This window comes from Danio aesculapii, chromosome 7 (genome assembly GCF_903798145.1).
Source record: "Danio aesculapii chromosome 7, fDanAes4.1, whole genome shotgun sequence".
NCBI lineage: Eukaryota > Metazoa > Chordata > Actinopteri > Cypriniformes > Danionidae > Danio > Danio aesculapii.
Genome location: NC_079441.1, coordinates 49430315 through 49448419, shown reverse-complemented (window position 1 = coordinate 49448419; position 18105 = coordinate 49430315). Strand labels below are relative to the sequence as shown.

General features: G+C 34.7%; 1 protein-coding gene across 1 annotated transcript in view; it reads left to right on the top strand.

The window, feature by feature from the left end:
• ttc17 (tetratricopeptide repeat domain 17) overlaps positions 1 to 18105 on the top strand; it is a 56643-nt gene that overhangs the window by 2020 nt on the left and 36518 nt on the right. Inside the window, exons 4-11 of the mRNA XM_056462052.1 lie at positions 1358 to 1469; positions 2276 to 2407; positions 7039 to 7148; positions 7288 to 7435; positions 10221 to 10360; positions 12773 to 12933; positions 13143 to 13255; positions 16276 to 16422. Of these exons, the coding sequence (XP_056318027.1) occupies positions 1358 to 1469; positions 2276 to 2407; positions 7039 to 7148; positions 7288 to 7435; positions 10221 to 10360; positions 12773 to 12933; positions 13143 to 13255; positions 16276 to 16422 (1063 nt within the window). The remainder of the gene's footprint in view (positions 1 to 1357; positions 1470 to 2275; positions 2408 to 7038; positions 7149 to 7287; positions 7436 to 10220; positions 10361 to 12772; positions 12934 to 13142; positions 13256 to 16275; positions 16423 to 18105) is intronic.

The following is an 18105-nucleotide window of genomic DNA, read 5'->3' as shown; positions in this document are numbered from 1 at the left end:
AAGATCATGTTTTGAGTCTCTGGTTTTACCTTAGAGCTTGTGTGTTTTTATTTCCTCTCTCGCGAGTGAGGTGCGTGCGCTGTGTGTGATGAAAGACATGACTTTTATGTTGATTTTTTTGTAGGCTACTATAGCATATAACAATTTTGTTGTTTGCATGTGATATTGCATTAATGTGCATACATGTTATATAAGCTATAAAATGAAAGCCTCAGTTTGGTGCTGAGTTATTTTGCAAAAATCAAGAAATTCATTGGATTTATTTGATTCGTAGATAATGTAGGCTATTTTAAAAATGGATATTTTATAATATATTTTTTATAACTATTAATAACTGTAACTTTCCAAATGGAAAAAAGGTTGGTTTGTTGGTTGTACACTAAATCATCACAACTATAGCCTATTTGTTGAGTTTATTACAGTTGGCTTCTTTCTCCAACTGTGCAAATAAACAGAAGTGTTTATGGTGCGGATCCAGGACAGAGGCTATCAGCATCAGCGCTGGTTTGGCATCAACTCGCCTGTGTCAGACTGTGACCAGCAATATTCTTCTTTCATTTTGCTTCTTTGGCAAAATATGTCTGTACGCACTTGTGGTTGCACGTGTTATCGTCCCGCAAGTTAACACATATATGTTGCACATTTATGCAGCCAATAAAAGAAAAATTACATTATTTTATTTTAAAATTGTTTAACTGATACCATTAATCAGTTAAAAACGCACCCTTTCGGTTATTGATGAATTGGTTATTATGAGCATCCTTAAAATGAAGATTTTGTTCAGTATTAATTACTCGCCCTCATGTCATTTCAAACCCCAGAGATCTTTGTTCGTTTTTGGAATAAGAATTAAGATATTTTAGATTAAATCTGAGAGCTCCCTCAACCTTCATAGACCTCAAGGGTCCTGATTTGTTTAGTAAGGTACCAATGTGTTCATGTGTTGTACCTCTGATGTAATACCTCGGATGCACCTGTGCTTTTTTTTAAAGAAAGGAAGTTAAATATAGGCATTCACACTGCCCAGTGCTCATGAATGTGCACAATATACTGACACTGAGGAGAAGAAACTGTAAAATAAAGTCATTCTTTTTGTTTTATGTGCACACAAATGTATTTGCTTAGCTTCATAGTAATCTAGTTGAACCACTGAGGCCATATTGTGTGTTTTTAGGAATTTGTTTTCCTTTCTGAACTTTTCGGTAGCTCTCAGATTTCACCTAAAATATCTTGATTTGTGTTCCAAAGATGTACAAAGATCTCAAGAGTTTGTAAAAGCTTGAGCGTGAGTATTTAATAGCACAATTTCAATTTTTAAGTTGTCATTAACTAACACCTATTGTTGTACTATTTCAAGTCCGGAGCATTTCTTGGATCTGATGTCAGCTCTGACTCCAGACCTGGAAAAACCTGACTGCGCAAAACTTCTCGACCTCCCTTATAGCATTCATGCATTTCAGCACCTTAGGGTGAGTGTTTTGAGTACTGTAGCCCAACTGACATTTTTGTGTTAGGTTGTTTTCTTTTCCCACTGGGTCTTTTGAGTTGTTTGCTTTGGTACCAGGTTCTGTTTCTCCCTCAGTAGTTTAGTTTTGAATGTATCGGGGTTCTCACAGGTGCTCAAAATCCTTGAAAATGCAGTTTTTTCAAGGATTGATAAGTGCTTATATTTTAGATTAAGTGTTTGAAACTGCTTGAAAATGTAGATGTATTGCTTTCATAATAGTCTGTGCGTCTAAATAGGTAATATTAAGTAATTATTCCAAAGAACACACATTTAAGATGTTAGTAAATTACATTTTAGAGAGGGCTTGGGCCAAACATGCCATCAACTTTTTCTTATAGTATAGTGTAGTAAAGGTTGTCTTTAATGTTCCACTGAGAACAAAAACTAGCTACATCTTCAGTGGCCTGAGGGTGAGTAAATTAACTGTAATAAAAAAAAATAATAAAAAACAAAATTATAATTTTAATTTGGGTGAACTATCCCTTTTAGCCATGTACAAATTAGTAAAGTAAACAACATCTACAAAAACAGCCAGGATATGCCTACAAAGATTTAGCTTATTCATATGTTGACCAATGCTAGGACAGTGCCAATGCTTACTTGTGACTTGTATTACCAAACTTGGTCCAGTTTTAAAACAACTGGCTTGTGAAGTGAACCCAAGCTAGAATATATTGCAGCATTAATCACTTTTTAATCACTTTTTTTTTTTTTTTAGAACAAATGCTCTACATCTGTAATAATGCCACTTTCCTTATTGTCTCTCAGGGTGTGCAGGAGAAGGTGAACCTCACATCACCTTTGCTTTCAAAGGATGACCCAATCTTTACCTCCTTGTCTCTTAAACTGGGGCAGAGTGTGGATGAGGTTGGGCATCGGATACACCAAGCCCTCCTAAAAGTAAGCTTATTATTTTATTCCCCTTATTGCAGTCGTGGAAACCCTTGAAATGTTACAGCTGCAAATTCTAGGTTTGTAAAAGTCTGGATTTTTGTCTACTATTATTTTCTTTTTCTGAAACCATATAGTGTGTGTTAAATTATGGGTGACACTTTTGGAACTTCCACTCACAATTACTGAAACAAGTCCTTTTAAATAATAAGGCTTTGCTAGAAATAAATGTGTAAATGTCAGTTTGGCTGAATGAGCTGTAAGATTTCTGTCGTGCTCTGTTTTTTCTTGCTTTTAATGTGACTTAGTTAGACTGTCAGTTTCCTGCAAGCAAGAGATGGGGTTGTAAAGCTGTTCCACATGTTTTTGCTGTACAATGTAAATTAGACACACCAATTGTGAACACTTTTTTTTTTGAAGCTGTGTAGAATGTGTGTGTGGTGTGAGTTCATGCAGTTTTCTGCAGAACAAATGGTTTATGTATCATTAAGTTATATTTACCACAGACCTTATTTTACTTATTAATTGTAAATACCGTTTATAAAAAGCAATGAGAAACTAAGTGTTGATGTTAGAAAGTCTGGGTCATGCAAACCGTAAAGTCGCTCTATGTTCAATGCTTTTTATGCTAATGTTTATCATTTCATTCTCAGCGCTAACCTTTAAACAAGATTATTAGCAGCAACTTTTAAAGGAATGAAAAATATGATATTGTTTACTCACCTTTTACTTATTTCAAACATTTTTATCTTCTGTTGAACACTAAAGATATTTTCAAAAATGTTAGAAACCTGTAACCATTGACTTCCATAGCATTTATTTTCAGTCAATGGTTGCAGGATTTCTTCAAAATGTCTTCTTTTGTGTTCAACAAAAGAAAGAAACTCAAACCACTTAAGGGAGAGTAAATAGTGAGCGAATGTTTATTTTTGTGTCAACCACAATATTAAGAATGCTTTTAAAGGGGCATGATCTATCAGCATTACTTATTGGTTTGAGATAATATTAATTGGATATGTACTGACATTTAAAGGAGCTTTGTTTTTTCAGACTTATGGAGCCTGTTAACATCTGATTACTCCGTGTGTTTTATCTGATTGGATATCTGTCTCATTTGTGTAAATGGTTCTACTCATATTTGGCCACAAAAAAAAATCAGATATACAAATCTCACGCTATTAAGTAACGTCATAACTATGCCCACATGGAATCTGCACGCACAGAAATCCGCAAATTTCTACAGATTTTTAGCCCATCATTCAGTCTATTTATTTACTTGGAAATGTGTGTAAATTTATATTTACTCAGTTTTTAAATTTACTTTCACTAATATTATTGGCATATAATAATAGTAATATTAAAACGATCATTTCTTTTAGTAGATATATTATATGAGACCTGCTTTGTTTATCAAATAGGTTTATCTAATTGGATTTGCATTGTAAACATTAAATGAAAGTTACAAATGTATAATTTTTTATTTATTGTAAAAGTTTTTAGTTCTGATACTTCTAAAATCATTCTGCATGAATTTGCAGATTTCTTTTACAAAATTTTCCGCAGAAATAGCAAAAAAACTTTCTGCAGATTCTGTCTGGCCCTAGTCATAAGTTAAGCATCAGATACTCCACACTATGTTCGATTGTTATTAAAAACACAAGCATGTCTGTGCATATCAATGATTTTGTATGTAGGCTACAGGAGGCTGTGTTCACATGTTCTAGAAAGTTTTTTTCCGAAGGGCATTTACATCTGCCCTTTTCACAATGGATTAGCTCAGAAAACATGAAATGGCCTAGTGTAAACAGCCCCATAGATGTATTGCTAATTGAAATATTGTATGTTAAGCAGAGAGTAGGGTTTTATTTTAGAGCTCCTCCTTACTATCTTAAGCTCACAGTGCTACACATTAACATTTCATTTAAATATTAACTGATTTAAAAACAATTAAATAAATAAATCAAACTTAATATCTCTACGGTGTATAATGAAACTCTTAAAGGTGCAGTAGGTGATCTGCCAAAATTCTATCCTTTAACATAATATATTTGAAACACAGTCCCTCTCCTGCTGTCCAAAGCCACACCTCCTGATTTCAGGAATGCAGCTTAAAGATGACAGTAGACAACCCACTAGATAATATCATTCGCCAGTTATAAAACTTTATAGTACTTTATAATACTACAATTCTGAAAGAAAAACTGTATTATATCTAGCATGATTTCAGTCGTGTAGCAAGCAAAACTTGTCATTATGTGGAATATTTTATGCATGCAAGGATTGCTGGTCTCACTCTCTTGCATGCTTAGTCCTAAAGCAACTACTGTATGCTTAGTTGTTGGCGTGCAGTAATTACGCTTATTACTAAGCCATACTAACATGCTATTTCAGACCGAATATTGAGAGTAACATGGTGAACGATATAGGGAGCGCGTCACAGGCTGTCATTGTTCGAAAATGAACCAATGTGAATATAAAACCAAGTTCACTTCAGTTAAGCAGGCTTGCCGGAATAGTGCTATTTACTTATGTTTTGTTGTTCAGCTAAATAAAAATCTACATTATCAATGCTGTAAAAGGAACTTTATGAAACTGAAAATAGTCACATCAATCTTTCACCGGGAGATTTCAGTGGCTGAACAACACTTCTGTCCATATAACCCATTCATAACAACACAATCTACACTATCACTTTCAGCTTTGCGTGACTAAAACACGTTTAAACACGTAACATTACCTGTCTAAAAGAAATACTTCAGTCATGGTGTCATCCTTCCTCCAGCGTGCAAAAGTAACTCCAACATTGATTCAGGATTTTAAAGTTTTAATGCAGTATTTGTTTTCACTGCTGTCTCTCTCTCTCGTGTGCATGCCATGAACGTGCCACATGTGCATGCTCAAACAGCAGATCTGTGTGAACGGCTGCACAGATCTACAAATCTACATTTGAAAAGTTTAGATGCAAAAACCTCTAAATGTTGTCTGACATTTTTCTCTAAAATGAGTATTTTTATCAGTCTCCTGTGTGTATGTTCATTCAATAATATCATTTTTTTGGGCACATTTTCTTTGCCTTGAATATAAAATATCTCAACATAAATAAAGGAGGCTGAGAAAAACGTTAATTTTCAAAGGAAATTTCAAATGGTACTTAGAAGCTTTTGCATCTGAACTCTTTATTCGTTCACAGACAGTTTGGGCCACTTATCAGAATTATGGTAATTATCATAATCTTGACAAATTCTAATTGGATGAACATATGCCTCACCTATAATATAAAAATACATACAAATACATTTAGATCATTTACTTTAATCATTACTAATGGAATGTGAAGAGACAACCAGCACAGCCAGCACAACAAAAAATATTTCTGAGGACAATCACCTTCTGCGCTTTTAAGTAATAGTCTTGAAGCACTCAAAATATATATTTTTTCCTCCTTTTTTTTTAGGAATTGCACAAAAAATGCATGTTGCACAAGTGCTCAATATGTCCTGCGTAAGCTACTTTACATAACAGATGTTTGCCTATGTTGCAGACAGAAATAAATGAATTTATAAAAAAGAATTTTCTTTCAAAAGGTTACAAACTTCAGAATTTTAAAATCAAAAGCTAACAGCAATTGGTTTTTCGTAATTGTAATTAGTTTTTGTTTGATTATTGATTTCTAGAAATGGTACTTGACATACAACAGGGTGACTGTGGGGCCTTAAAAGTAAAAAAAAAATTAGGCCTGTAAAAAGTCATAAATTAGCTGAAATATTCTGTTGTAAGCCTTAAATCATTTTAAACAGGTCTTCATTTTCCTATGTCGATGAAAATCTACCCAATCAGAGGAGCATCTATTCAATCACCAACAATCATCTCAAAAGTTTTATCTATTAACTCAGTTTATCAATATGGTTTAATTATCTTGCTTACAATGGTATTTGTTTAAAAGTTATCCATGTATTTATAGCTGTATAGTGAGGACACTGACCTGGACAGACTGTTGTGCATACATTATAGTTTTTTTCATTCATTCATTTTCTTTTCAGCTTAGTCCCTTTATTAATCTGGGGTCGCCACAGCGGAATGAACCGCTAACTTATCCAGCATATGTTTTACGCAGCGCATGCCCTTTCAGCTGCAACCAATCTCTAAGAAACATCCATACACACTCATTCACACTCATACACTACGGACAATTTAGCCTACCCAATTCACCTATACCACATGTCTTTGGTCTGTGGGGGAAACCGGAGCTATTATAGTTTTTAAAACTTAAAAGAAATATTAAGTTAAAAAAGTGTGTGTACAGTTAGAGTTTGCTTGGTTTGACACATTATTTAAAATATGTGGCCAAGAAATCTTTTCCATTGGTCCAACTGGAACATAAGAAAAACTCCTTCTCCTTTAGCCCTCTATAAGTCATTTATAATAATCTTAAAAAGACCTTAAAAAGTTTTCAATTTGACTTAATGAAACCTGCAGAAACCCTGACACAAATGCATACTACAGTGAAAATGTTTCCATGATTAACTGGAAAAGCCACAAAATGGACAAACTCTTTGATTTTCAGTCTTTAAAATCTCTCTGCTGAAATTGTCTTTCCTGAAGATTAATGGTGACCGCCTTTCTTTTTCTCACTTTCTAAGAACTCCTCCTCATGGGTGCTTTACAACTTGGCCTCGTTCTACTGGCGGATAAAGAATGATCCCAGGCGAGCTGTGGACTGTGTGGTCCGTGCCCTCCATTTTTCTCCAAGGTAACAGGAAATGACACCTCAATTCAAATGGCAGATGGCCATAGCATATCAGCAGTGAAATCGATGTCTCGCTCAAACTGATTGTGTAACCTGCAGCTTGTTTTTGCATTATTTAGCATGCACTTCCTCTACTTTGCAGGCAGCACAAAGATGTTGCTCTCGTCAATATGGCGAACGTACTTCACAGAGCACATTTCTCAGCTGATGCAGCCATCCTTGCCCACGCGGCTCTGGATCTCACCACCGATCTACTTACCAGCCATTACACCCTGGGCAACATTTATGCTGTGAGTGCATCATTTTTGGGGGAAAATGGTTTCTGCAAATACATCATGAAGATTTTGATCTTCATTATCCTCTGTGCACTCATGTTTTCTATCATCCTACAAAGCAAGTAAATCGTATGCAGTGCATATGCCATCAGACTAACTAACTAACGACTGTTGTTTGCTAGGCATGCGCTGATAGGATTATTTTTTTGGCCAGGATTTTAACCAAAAAAATAAAATCTTAAATGGATATTGGTCAGTTGCATGCAGTACTAGCTAGTTTTTAAATATCTGACTGAACATGAATTGGATCCATTTAACATTCAGCTTTCCAACATTCTAGAGTCACAACTTGAGGCTCGTTCATGCTGATCATCAGCATTTTTCGAGACCATTTTCGGCATTCATACCCAAGTGATTTTGACTGTTGATGAGCAGACTGAATGTGCAAATGTGTTTCTGACACTCACTTTTAAAACTCCCCCTTATGCGTTTTCTTGATTTGTGGCATTCCTTTTTTACTTTCTTTCAATTCATTTTTCATTCATTTTATTGCGAGGACTTCCAGGACAACACATATGCTTAATACACAAATACACTTCATGTACATCCCCTATATGCAATAAAATTGCAGGTTAACTATGTCTGTACATTGATTACTGATTGTAATGCAATATTGTGCACTTTTTGTAAAGCTGCTTTGAACAAATAATTATTGTAACAAGCGCTATAAAATAAACTTGAATTGAATTAAATAAAATTGAATTTGGGGCAGCATGGTGGCGCAGTGGGTAGCACAATTGCCTCACAGCAAGTGAATCGCTGGTTTGAGTCCCGGCTGGGTCAGTTGGCATTTCTGTGTGGAGTTTGCATGTTCTCTCTGTGTTCGTATGGGTTTCTTCCGGGTGCTCCGGTTCCCCCCACAGTCTAAACGCATGCGCTATAGGTGAATTGAGTGAGCCAAAATTGTCCGTAGTGTATGTGTGTAAATGGGTGTGTATGGATGTTTCCCAGTGATGGGTTGCAGCTGGAAGGGCATCCGCTCCAAAAAACACATGCTGTGGCGAGCCCAGAATAATAAATGGAATAAGCGAAAAGAACATGAATGAATGAACTGAATTCTGTTTAACCTCCTCCACTACAGCAAAACAAACGCCTGGTTAAAAGTTTGCAGGAAAAAGTCATGAAACAAAACAGAAAAAGTGAATCTGTAATGATTTTGTGTTTGAGTAGAGCTCCAAAGTCGTGTTTTACTGTAACTTCAGCAGCTCCAGGCATGTGAACAAAAGCGGCAATCTCATTGTTCAAACAGCTTTTAATGCAGTGCATTAAAAATTCAAACCATTTTTAAATGACATTTTTAATAATTGGTGTGCACACTCAGATTGGTGCCTTTCATTTAGTCACAAGCCGTTAAACTTTAGCATTAAAAAGTACTATATGACAATCTTCAATGGTAATGAATTTTGCTATTCTATAATTCTTTTTACAAGATGAATTATTTGACATGTAATGGAACATATTTATTTAATGTCCTCAACAACAAAATTTGACTGCTCCAGACGAACTCACTAGTGTAGTCTTTTATTTATTTATTTTATTTTATTTTTTTGCCCAAATTAATTGGGCTAAATTTCCAATACATCTTTGACATTTTGTACATACACTACCGGTGAAATGTTTGGGGTCAGTAGGATGTTTAAATGTTTTAAAATGAGCTTCTCCTGCTCACCAAGGCTGCATTTATTTAATCAAAAATACAGTACAAAAGGGTAAAATTGTAAAATGTTATTGCACTGTAAAATAACTGTTCAAAAATAGTGTATCATTTCATTTAATCATTTATTCCAGTGATTCTAATGATAAATTTCAGCTTCGTTACTCCAGTCTTCCGAGTAAACCTTCATAGAAAACCTGGAAAAGTCATGAAATTTGGACATGTCATTTTCCAGGCCTGGAAAAGTTTTGGAAAAACAGAAAAACCCACAAAGTTTTGGAAAAGTCATGGAAAACAGATATCTGTATACTTGAATATAGGTTATTTGCTTCCTTTCTGTCCTTGGCCAATCACTTGCTGTCACATTATTAGTGCACATTAGTGTATAAGCATTATTATCTAAATCAATTGTACATAGATATAAATGTAAATTAAAACTGAATAGATTGCTGCGTGTTTTACGAGATGCTGTAATAAATTTGAACTTTTTTTTTTTCTTTTACCACGCATATGTAGACTTTGCATTTAACATTAGGTCATGACAATTTACTTAAAAAAATCATGGAAAAGTCATGGAATTTTAGTAGTAAAAATGTGTATGAACCCTGTCACTCTAATATTAATTATTATTATTATTATTATTATTATTATTATTATTATTATTATTATTATTATTATTATTATTATTATTATTAATGGTTATAGTAATAAAAGCAATAATGACTGGAGTAATAATTTTATTTGAAGCTGCATACATTAAGAAACCAGTTATTTAAAAATTGTATAAATATTTAACAAAATATATATATTTTTAAATTTAACAAATGCCGTCTTGATGAACAGAATAGTTTTCTTAAAAAAAAAAAACATGGAAAAAAACTGATCCCCAAGCTTTTGATTGTTAGTCTATTAGACTGATACATTGTGAAATGATATATTGTGCAGCCATAGTATGCAGGCATGTCTGTAAAGTAAACATGGAAACATTTGCCAGCCAATGGTGATTCCATGGCAGTTCTTCTTTAGCTTCTTATGCCAAATCCCTCACTTCCTCTTGTATCTCTCTCTTCCTCCTGTCTCTGGTAGATGCTGGGGGAGTATAATCACTCAGTGCTGTGCTATGAGCAGGCTCTGCAGGCTCAGCCAGGCTTCGAGCAGGCCCTGAGGAGGAAACATGCTGTCCTCTGTCAGCAGAAGCTGGAGCAGCGGCTCGAGGCTCAACACCGGTAACACTTCACATTCACTGTCCTGACATTCACTCTCTCCCTTTTCCTGCTCGATTTCTTCTCGTTAAGTCTCATTATGAAAACTGGATGAATATGGAGTGACCTTGTTACTGGTATTGGATGGCTTCTGCTGATGACTTTCACTTGCTGCTGTTTTTTGAATTTCTTTTGGATGATTGCAAGTGTTTTCAACAGGGATGTGCCGAAGGGCTGCCTATTGTTTGATCAAAAACTATTTTCACTATGAACTCATGTATGCACCGCTACAGTTGCTGGAGTTCATAGCTGTCATTTTTCTTTTTGTTTGTAATTTTTCATGGTTTTATCCATGTTTTAAAATCACTATATGCATAAAATCATTCAGAAACAATCGTGACAAATGGGTTAAACTTAAGGGTTCTTAAGGTTTTAGAAAAGCTAAAGTTAAAAAGATAAGGTCCAGTAAATGTGAAATTCCCATATAAAAAAAATTAATAAGTTAACATAAAATAAAAGAATAAAATAATATCCTTACCAGTTAATACCATTAATAATTATACATCCCATTAAAAACTTTGGGGTAAAGTCAACTTTGCCATCGCAGGAATTATTTAAAATGAAAATTAAAAGTTAAAATAGAAAACATTTTTAACATTATTCCCATAATAGTAATATAGTTATTATTGTTGTTTTTATTATTATTATTATTATTATTATTATTATTATTATTATTACTATTATTACCATGAATTAAATTTGAGCATAAGAGAAAAAGTTAATGCCAAACCAGCGCTGATGCTGATTGCCTCTGTCCTGGAACTGCTTCATAAACTCAACAAATAGGCTACTGATGATTTAGTGTACAACCAACGAATCAACCTTTTTCCATTTGGAAAATTACAGTTATTAATAGTTCTTATTCAATATTCATTTTTAAAATAGCCTTTATAGCCTAATCTACAAATCAAACGAATCAAAAGATTTTCTTGAAACCAAACTGAGGATTTCATTTTACAGCTTATTAAACATGTATGCAAATGAATGCAATATCATATGTAAACAACAAAAATTGTTTTATGCTATAGTAGCCTATACTTAAAAGTCAAGACATGCTCAAGACATCCTTAATCTTTAACGATTTAATGATTTAAGTCAAAATTATTAGCCCCCTTTGATTTTTATTTATTTTTTTAAATATTTCCCAAATGATGTTTAACAGAGCAAGGAAATTTTCACAGTTTGTCTGATAATATTTTTTCTTCTGGAGAAAGTCTTATTTGCTTTATTTTGGCTAGAATAAAAGCAGTTTTTAATTTTTTAAAATCCATTTTATGGTCATAATTATTAGCCCCTTTAAGCAATTTTTTTTTCGATAGTCTACTGAACAAACCTCGCTTGCCTTATTACCAAACTTGCCTTATTACCCTAACCTGCCTAGTTAACCTAATTAACCTAGTTAAGCCTTTAAATGTCACTTTAAGCTGTATAGAAGTGTCCTGAAAAATATCTAGTCAAATATTATTTACTGTCATCATGGCAAAGATAAAATAAATCAGTTATTAGAAATGAGTTATTAAAACTATTATGTGCAGAAATATGTCGAAAAAATCTTCTCTTCGTTAAACAGAAATTGGGGAAAAAAATTAACAGGGGGGGCTAATAATTCATGGGGGCTAATAATTCTGATTTCAGCTGTATATTAAAAATGTTGACAGAGGGGTGCGATATAAGAATTAAAGCGGAGCATCAGTTAAATGCATAGGCCTATTTTCCATGGAGCGATTGATTTAAGGTAGTCTGCTATTTTTCATTTGACAGAAGAAAAAAAAACATGATGAAAAGGAAAGTGTTTTCGTTTTGTAATCTAAATATCTAGGGCAGGACTATTTATTCGATACTTTTATTTAGTTTATTCTGTTTTTCTATGCTGTTGGAAACCCTGCAGGTGTGTGAAAATGTTCTGTATGCTGTTGTTCTATATGCGTGTTAAAATAAATCAGTATTTTAAAGTGCAATATTTAATGTGTCAGACACAAAATAGACACGTCAGTTATTTTTTTTTAATTAAATAATAATTTAATATTAGTCTGACCAGTTAACGGTTAATAATTGGTTAACGAGCGAAGGTTGTCGGTTGGCAAATGGAACAGAAATGAGCATCACTAGTAACCGGCTTTAAATGAAATCGTTTGTTTATTGAGCATATTAGATTTGTTTCCTATGTGTATATTCAATACCAGACAAGACGCTTTCTGCTTCGGCTGGTGTTTGTCAGTATATTCCATTTATAACATCCAGATTTCAGCATTTGGAGTTATGTAAAATAGCATTTAATCAGTTCATATATTGGTGTCAAGAGAAGGGGCAGAAATTACCCTGAGATTGTGCTGAAAGCGCAGTGCAGGAGATAGCCTTCTCTCACTCCCTTTGCAGGTCTTTGCAGCGCACCCTGAATGAACTGAAGGAGTACCAGAAGCAGCACGATCATTATCTGCGACAGCAGGAGATGCTGGACAAGCACAAGCTCATTCAGGAGGAGCAGATCCTGCGCAACATCATCCACGAGACCCAGATGGCTAAAGAGGCACAACTGGGTTAGAATGCATACCTCCACCTAACAGATGCTTTCATACTGTTGCTGTAATGTAGACAAACAAACTCAAGGTGCTAAATAAGACTTTGCAGTATTCTAGATAAACAGGTTTCACAAGCCTGTCAAATCTTGTTGGTGCCATGTTTTTTCTCTTTCACTGCTGCATGCATGAATGCACATAACAGGCCTCTAATGTTTTTTCTTTTTCAGGAAATCACCAAATGTGTCATTTGGCCCAACAGAAGTTCACATTGCACTGCCCGTTTGACTTGCCTGTACGCTATCATCGTGGAGAACTGTTTGAAAATGTCCACTATATTCAGGTGAGACTGAAACACAAAAATCCTGAATCCTTTTGTTAGTAAAGGGAATAAATACTGAAACAGCTTAGACTCTTAAACATAGAGTATCTAAAGCATAGATATCTAAAGCAGTTCTATAGCAGTGGATGTCAGGATTAACATCCTGACATCCGCTGCTATAGATATCTCTGAAGTTGTGATGTTTAAGAGTCTTTTTTTAAGCAGTTTCAACAATTATTCAACATATTTGGCTCCAAGGTCCTCAGTTGTCCAAAAACAAATACAATTTATGGATACAAAGGATATGAATGCATTAATTGACCAGCAAGAATCCGAAAGCAGCTGATTGTCAGCAAACAGACTTTTTTTTTCCATCTTAAACGATCTGTGTCTGGATTTTTATACAAATAGCATTGCAACAACTTCATGGTAAATTCTGCAAGGTTCATATGTATGTGTTTTGACAGTTTTTGTTACAGCTCATTTAGGCGACCACTTGAACTTTATATTTCTAGGTCTAAAGCTTGATACTTAATGTACATGGGCTTCATTCAGTAGAGTGATGCGTTTAACATGTGGATTGCAGTTAATTTCTAGGGTTGATGATAACTCATATTAAATACAACCAGAGAAGCTGCTTTGTTTACAACTGTAACCAACAAAACACTTACTCCCATCTCAGATAGATTTTTCACTTCATATTCCCATCTATTTTAAACCACTGTCCAATATAATGGTGTATGTTGCTCTCTTGTGTGTATCATGATTAAAGTGTAGTTGTTGCATCTAATTTGAAATCACAGCAGATTCAGCCTTTAATAAAGCAAATAAACGTTTGCTCGTATAATTTTTTTTGTAGTTTCTAGAAAAAAAAAAGAAAAAAAAAAAGTGAAATCCGTACAGAAATAACCAATTTCATAGTAAAAAAAACTGAATCGGAATTAGCCATGAAAAAAGCATGACCTATTATGAGCTATAGCAAACCCATGGGCCCCATTTATTTTGAGTAGCTTTTTTATTATTATTATTAATATTATTAATTTGCTAATTGATATTATTATATAATCTGATTTTCCACTTAATTTATATTTGATTAGTATAAATGTTTTCTATTTTACTATAGTAGGCGTACAAGCAAACAAAATTAATTAACTTTTGAAATGTTGAAAAGGCTGCCAAAATCTGAAGAAAAAACCATCACACATTTGCAATACTTCCTAAATGAGTGCTTTACAATAAATACTTTAAATGGGCTTATACTTTAAACTTTAGCTGACCAGTAATCCCTAAATTATCTTTAAAATCCATGCTTCTAATGTGCCGTTTGGTCTTGAGTCAATCAATTACAAGGTTAGCATGTTTTTGTTTCTTTTTCCCTCAGATATACTGTCTAATGAAAGCCAGCACCAATATATTACTGTTATTTTTATAAAAGGGGAAATTCATTAATTTGGAAGTTTGCTTTCTAACTGGTTCAGTTAGACTTAAACCTTGTATATTCTTGAGATAGATACGCTGCAGTGCTGGACACTTTGATAACTGTCTGTGTAGGCTATTTGATTTGTCTCGGTTATGAGTCCATTCTGCAGGATTCTGCCTATCCTGAACTCTCTTATTGCACGTTATATTGGATACTGTTTTCATTTTATTTTTGGTTTGATGTGCTTGGTAAGCCTACCTTTGACTGAATCGTTCTTGTGGTAGAGCTGAAAGGAACTGTCCTGGGAAATAAGGACATTTCCTGGGAAAAAACAGCACATTTGTCCACCTGTACCAGGGACTAAATAGGGCTATTTGAAACTCTGATTGAACTCAACACACATATCTGTTAAAATCTTTAAACAAAAGTACTCGAGGGTTTCTTGAACCTTTAGCTAGAAAAATGTGAATTGATTATTAAAATGCAGATGGAGTTTAAAAACTCGTTAATGTCTACATGACTTAAAGGCACAGTATTAAATTATTTGCCACTAGAGGGCGTATATTCACAACAAACTAACACGGCGTTCATGAATGAGCTCAAATTTACTCTGGTAGTATGAAGCATAGTAAATCTAAAAATCATAGAAGAGAAAAGAGACCAGTGTGAAGGGGCACAAAAGCAGCAGAGCTTTTATTATGCCACATAATATGAAGCAGAAGTCTAATAAAACACAGAACATATTAAAAACGATCTTTGCTGTTTCCCTGTTTTCTATAAATCCAAACTGGATATTGAGGCAGTATGATGTAATTAACATGGCAACATATCATACGCTCTTTGTCTGTGCTCTAAATTGCCTATTTCTCTGGATTTGATAATAAGAGAAGTACATAAGTCATCAAAATATATAACCCTGTTCTAGTGGCTTGTGGATATTTTATTGAAAAAGAAAAGAGTGTAGGAACGCCGCTCTTTTATCAAACAAAGAATGTCTTGAACTTGGAATATTTTTTTATATAGTTATTTTTTTAGGGTTTTTTCGTCTTTTATTGGCATAGGATAGTGGAGGACAGACAGGAAAGCATTAGGAGCAGAGAGAGGGGAAGGGTCGGCACAGGACCTCGAGCCGGGAATTAAACTCGGGTTGCTGTGAGCACCATGGTGCGAATTTAACCACTAGGCCAGTGTTTCCCAACCCTTTTCCTGGAGGCACACCAACAGTACATATTTTGGATGTCTCCCTTACCTGACTAATTAACTTCAGGTTTTGGAGTCTCTTCTTATGTTCTAATTAGGCAATTCAGGTGTGTTTGATTAGGGAGACATTGAAAATGTGTACTGTTGGTGTGCCTTCAGGAACAGGGTTGGGAAACACTGCACTAGGCTATTTGTTTGCGTTTTCTTAAATCCCTGCCATGAGGTTTTGGTTCCCTGAACTTATGGTTAACTCATTTCATTGGACAAGCAGAGTACAGACTTTGTCTTCTTTGCTTTTGTTTGTGCTTCTTATAAAACTAATTTTTGAGCCAAATAAACAGATTAGTTTGTCAGCTCATGTATAAATGTAATGCAGTATCTCACGCATTTATGTCTCCTGTTTCTCTGTGGATGTTTGTAGTTTGGCGAGGAGGTGTCAGTAGCCAGCAGTGTTGCTCTGGTGTCGGAGTTGAGTGTAAATGAGAGTCACAGTCCTCAGCAGTCCTACACTGTGTCTTTAGGACGGGAGCCTGCAGCCCACTGGGATAAAGAGACCACCACCACTGATGTAAGAGAGTGTTGTTGCAAAATATTAATATGGTTAAAATAGAACTGTGTGTGTATTACTTTATAATAATGTTAGCTGAAAAACAATAATTTAGCCTAAAAATGCCATTATCACAAAAAAATGGGTTTCAGACTAGTCAATCAAACAAATGTGTTTGTTGATAATTATTGATCTGCTGTTGCTGAGCACCAACGGTGCGTAGGCCCTATTGCAATTGCTCTGTTTCTTCTTCTTTAGAATGAATCGCATTTTTGAGGGTCTAAACATGCTCGAAAACTCACGAAACTTTGCACACACACCAGAAGTGGCAAAATCTATGTTTCTTATAGGTTTCAGAAGTGGGTGTGGCAAAATGGCTTGACAGCGCCACCTATACACTTTTGACGGAGTGGCCCCTGAGCTATGTTTCACACACACATACAATTTGGCACACTCATCAAACATGCCAAAACCTACAAAAAAGTCTTTTGAAGCTAAATCTCAAACCCAACAGGAAGTAGGATATTTTTAACTTCCTCTACCGAAAAAGTGCAGTTTTTGTCATTTCCAGGCGTTGTATTTAATGAATTCCTCCTAGAGATTTTATCAGATCAACACCAAAATCAGATATTGTCTTCTAAAGGCCTTGGCGAGGTTAAATTTAATGTTAAATGGCGTGTTCGTGGCAGCCTCTTAAACTTTGATGTTTTGCTATGAAACAGGAAGTTATAACTCAGGCATGCATTGTATGATCTGCCTCAATGCACACGTTTGATAAGAGTCCTGACCTGAACACGTTTACATTCCAATATCCAGTTACAGTCATAGCACTTCCTGCTGACAACAGGAAATGACGTTTTACAGTGTAACAAACTCCTCCTTTTGTCAGTTTGAATGTAAGTTTTGTCAGTATAATCCAAAGACCTTTGTGATGTTAAATTGTGAAGATCCAGAGTTTTCATTGAAGGGTGTGCCGTGGCGGACTGACAAAGTTCAGTGCTTCGCTATGGAGGAGGAAGTACTTATAACTCTGCCAAACAATGTCCGATCTGCCTGAAAATTCACAGGTTCAGTGAGATTCCTTTCCTGAAGACATCTACATGCCAACATTGAGTCACAGTCATAGCGCCACATGCTGACAGAAGGAAGTTCGGCATAAAACTGTAATTTTCTCAAGTTTTTTTAATATAACAGCTTAAATTATTGTTGTCCACTGTTCTCTGTCAAGGCCACTGGAAGGCGATGAGCCCAGTTGCGGCTGCTTGCAGCTTTTATTTTAAATAGTTTTTTGACCTTCAAGGGGTTTTTCACCCAAAAATTAAAATTTATTTAAAACATTTGTTTGTTTATGTTTATTTTTTATCTTAAATACGGGTGACCACCATTGACTTGCATTATATGAATCACTAAGTGCCACAGATTAAGCTAAAAATCTTCTTTAATGTTCTATCCCTTTAAGAGAATTGTTCTGATGTTGATTGGTTCTGATGGGTAAGTACTTTACGGAATCCTAAAATTTTTAGAATGTTTATACCTTCTTTGCTAATGTCTAGGTCAAATCTTAACTAGCTTATTTTTACAATAAATTTCATGAAATAAATGGTTGTGACTGATTAAATGATTTGATGTTTGAGAAGTTCTGAACACACACATTGTGTGTGGGCTTGTTTATCAGCATATTTATAAGCACTTGTATGTAGGTTA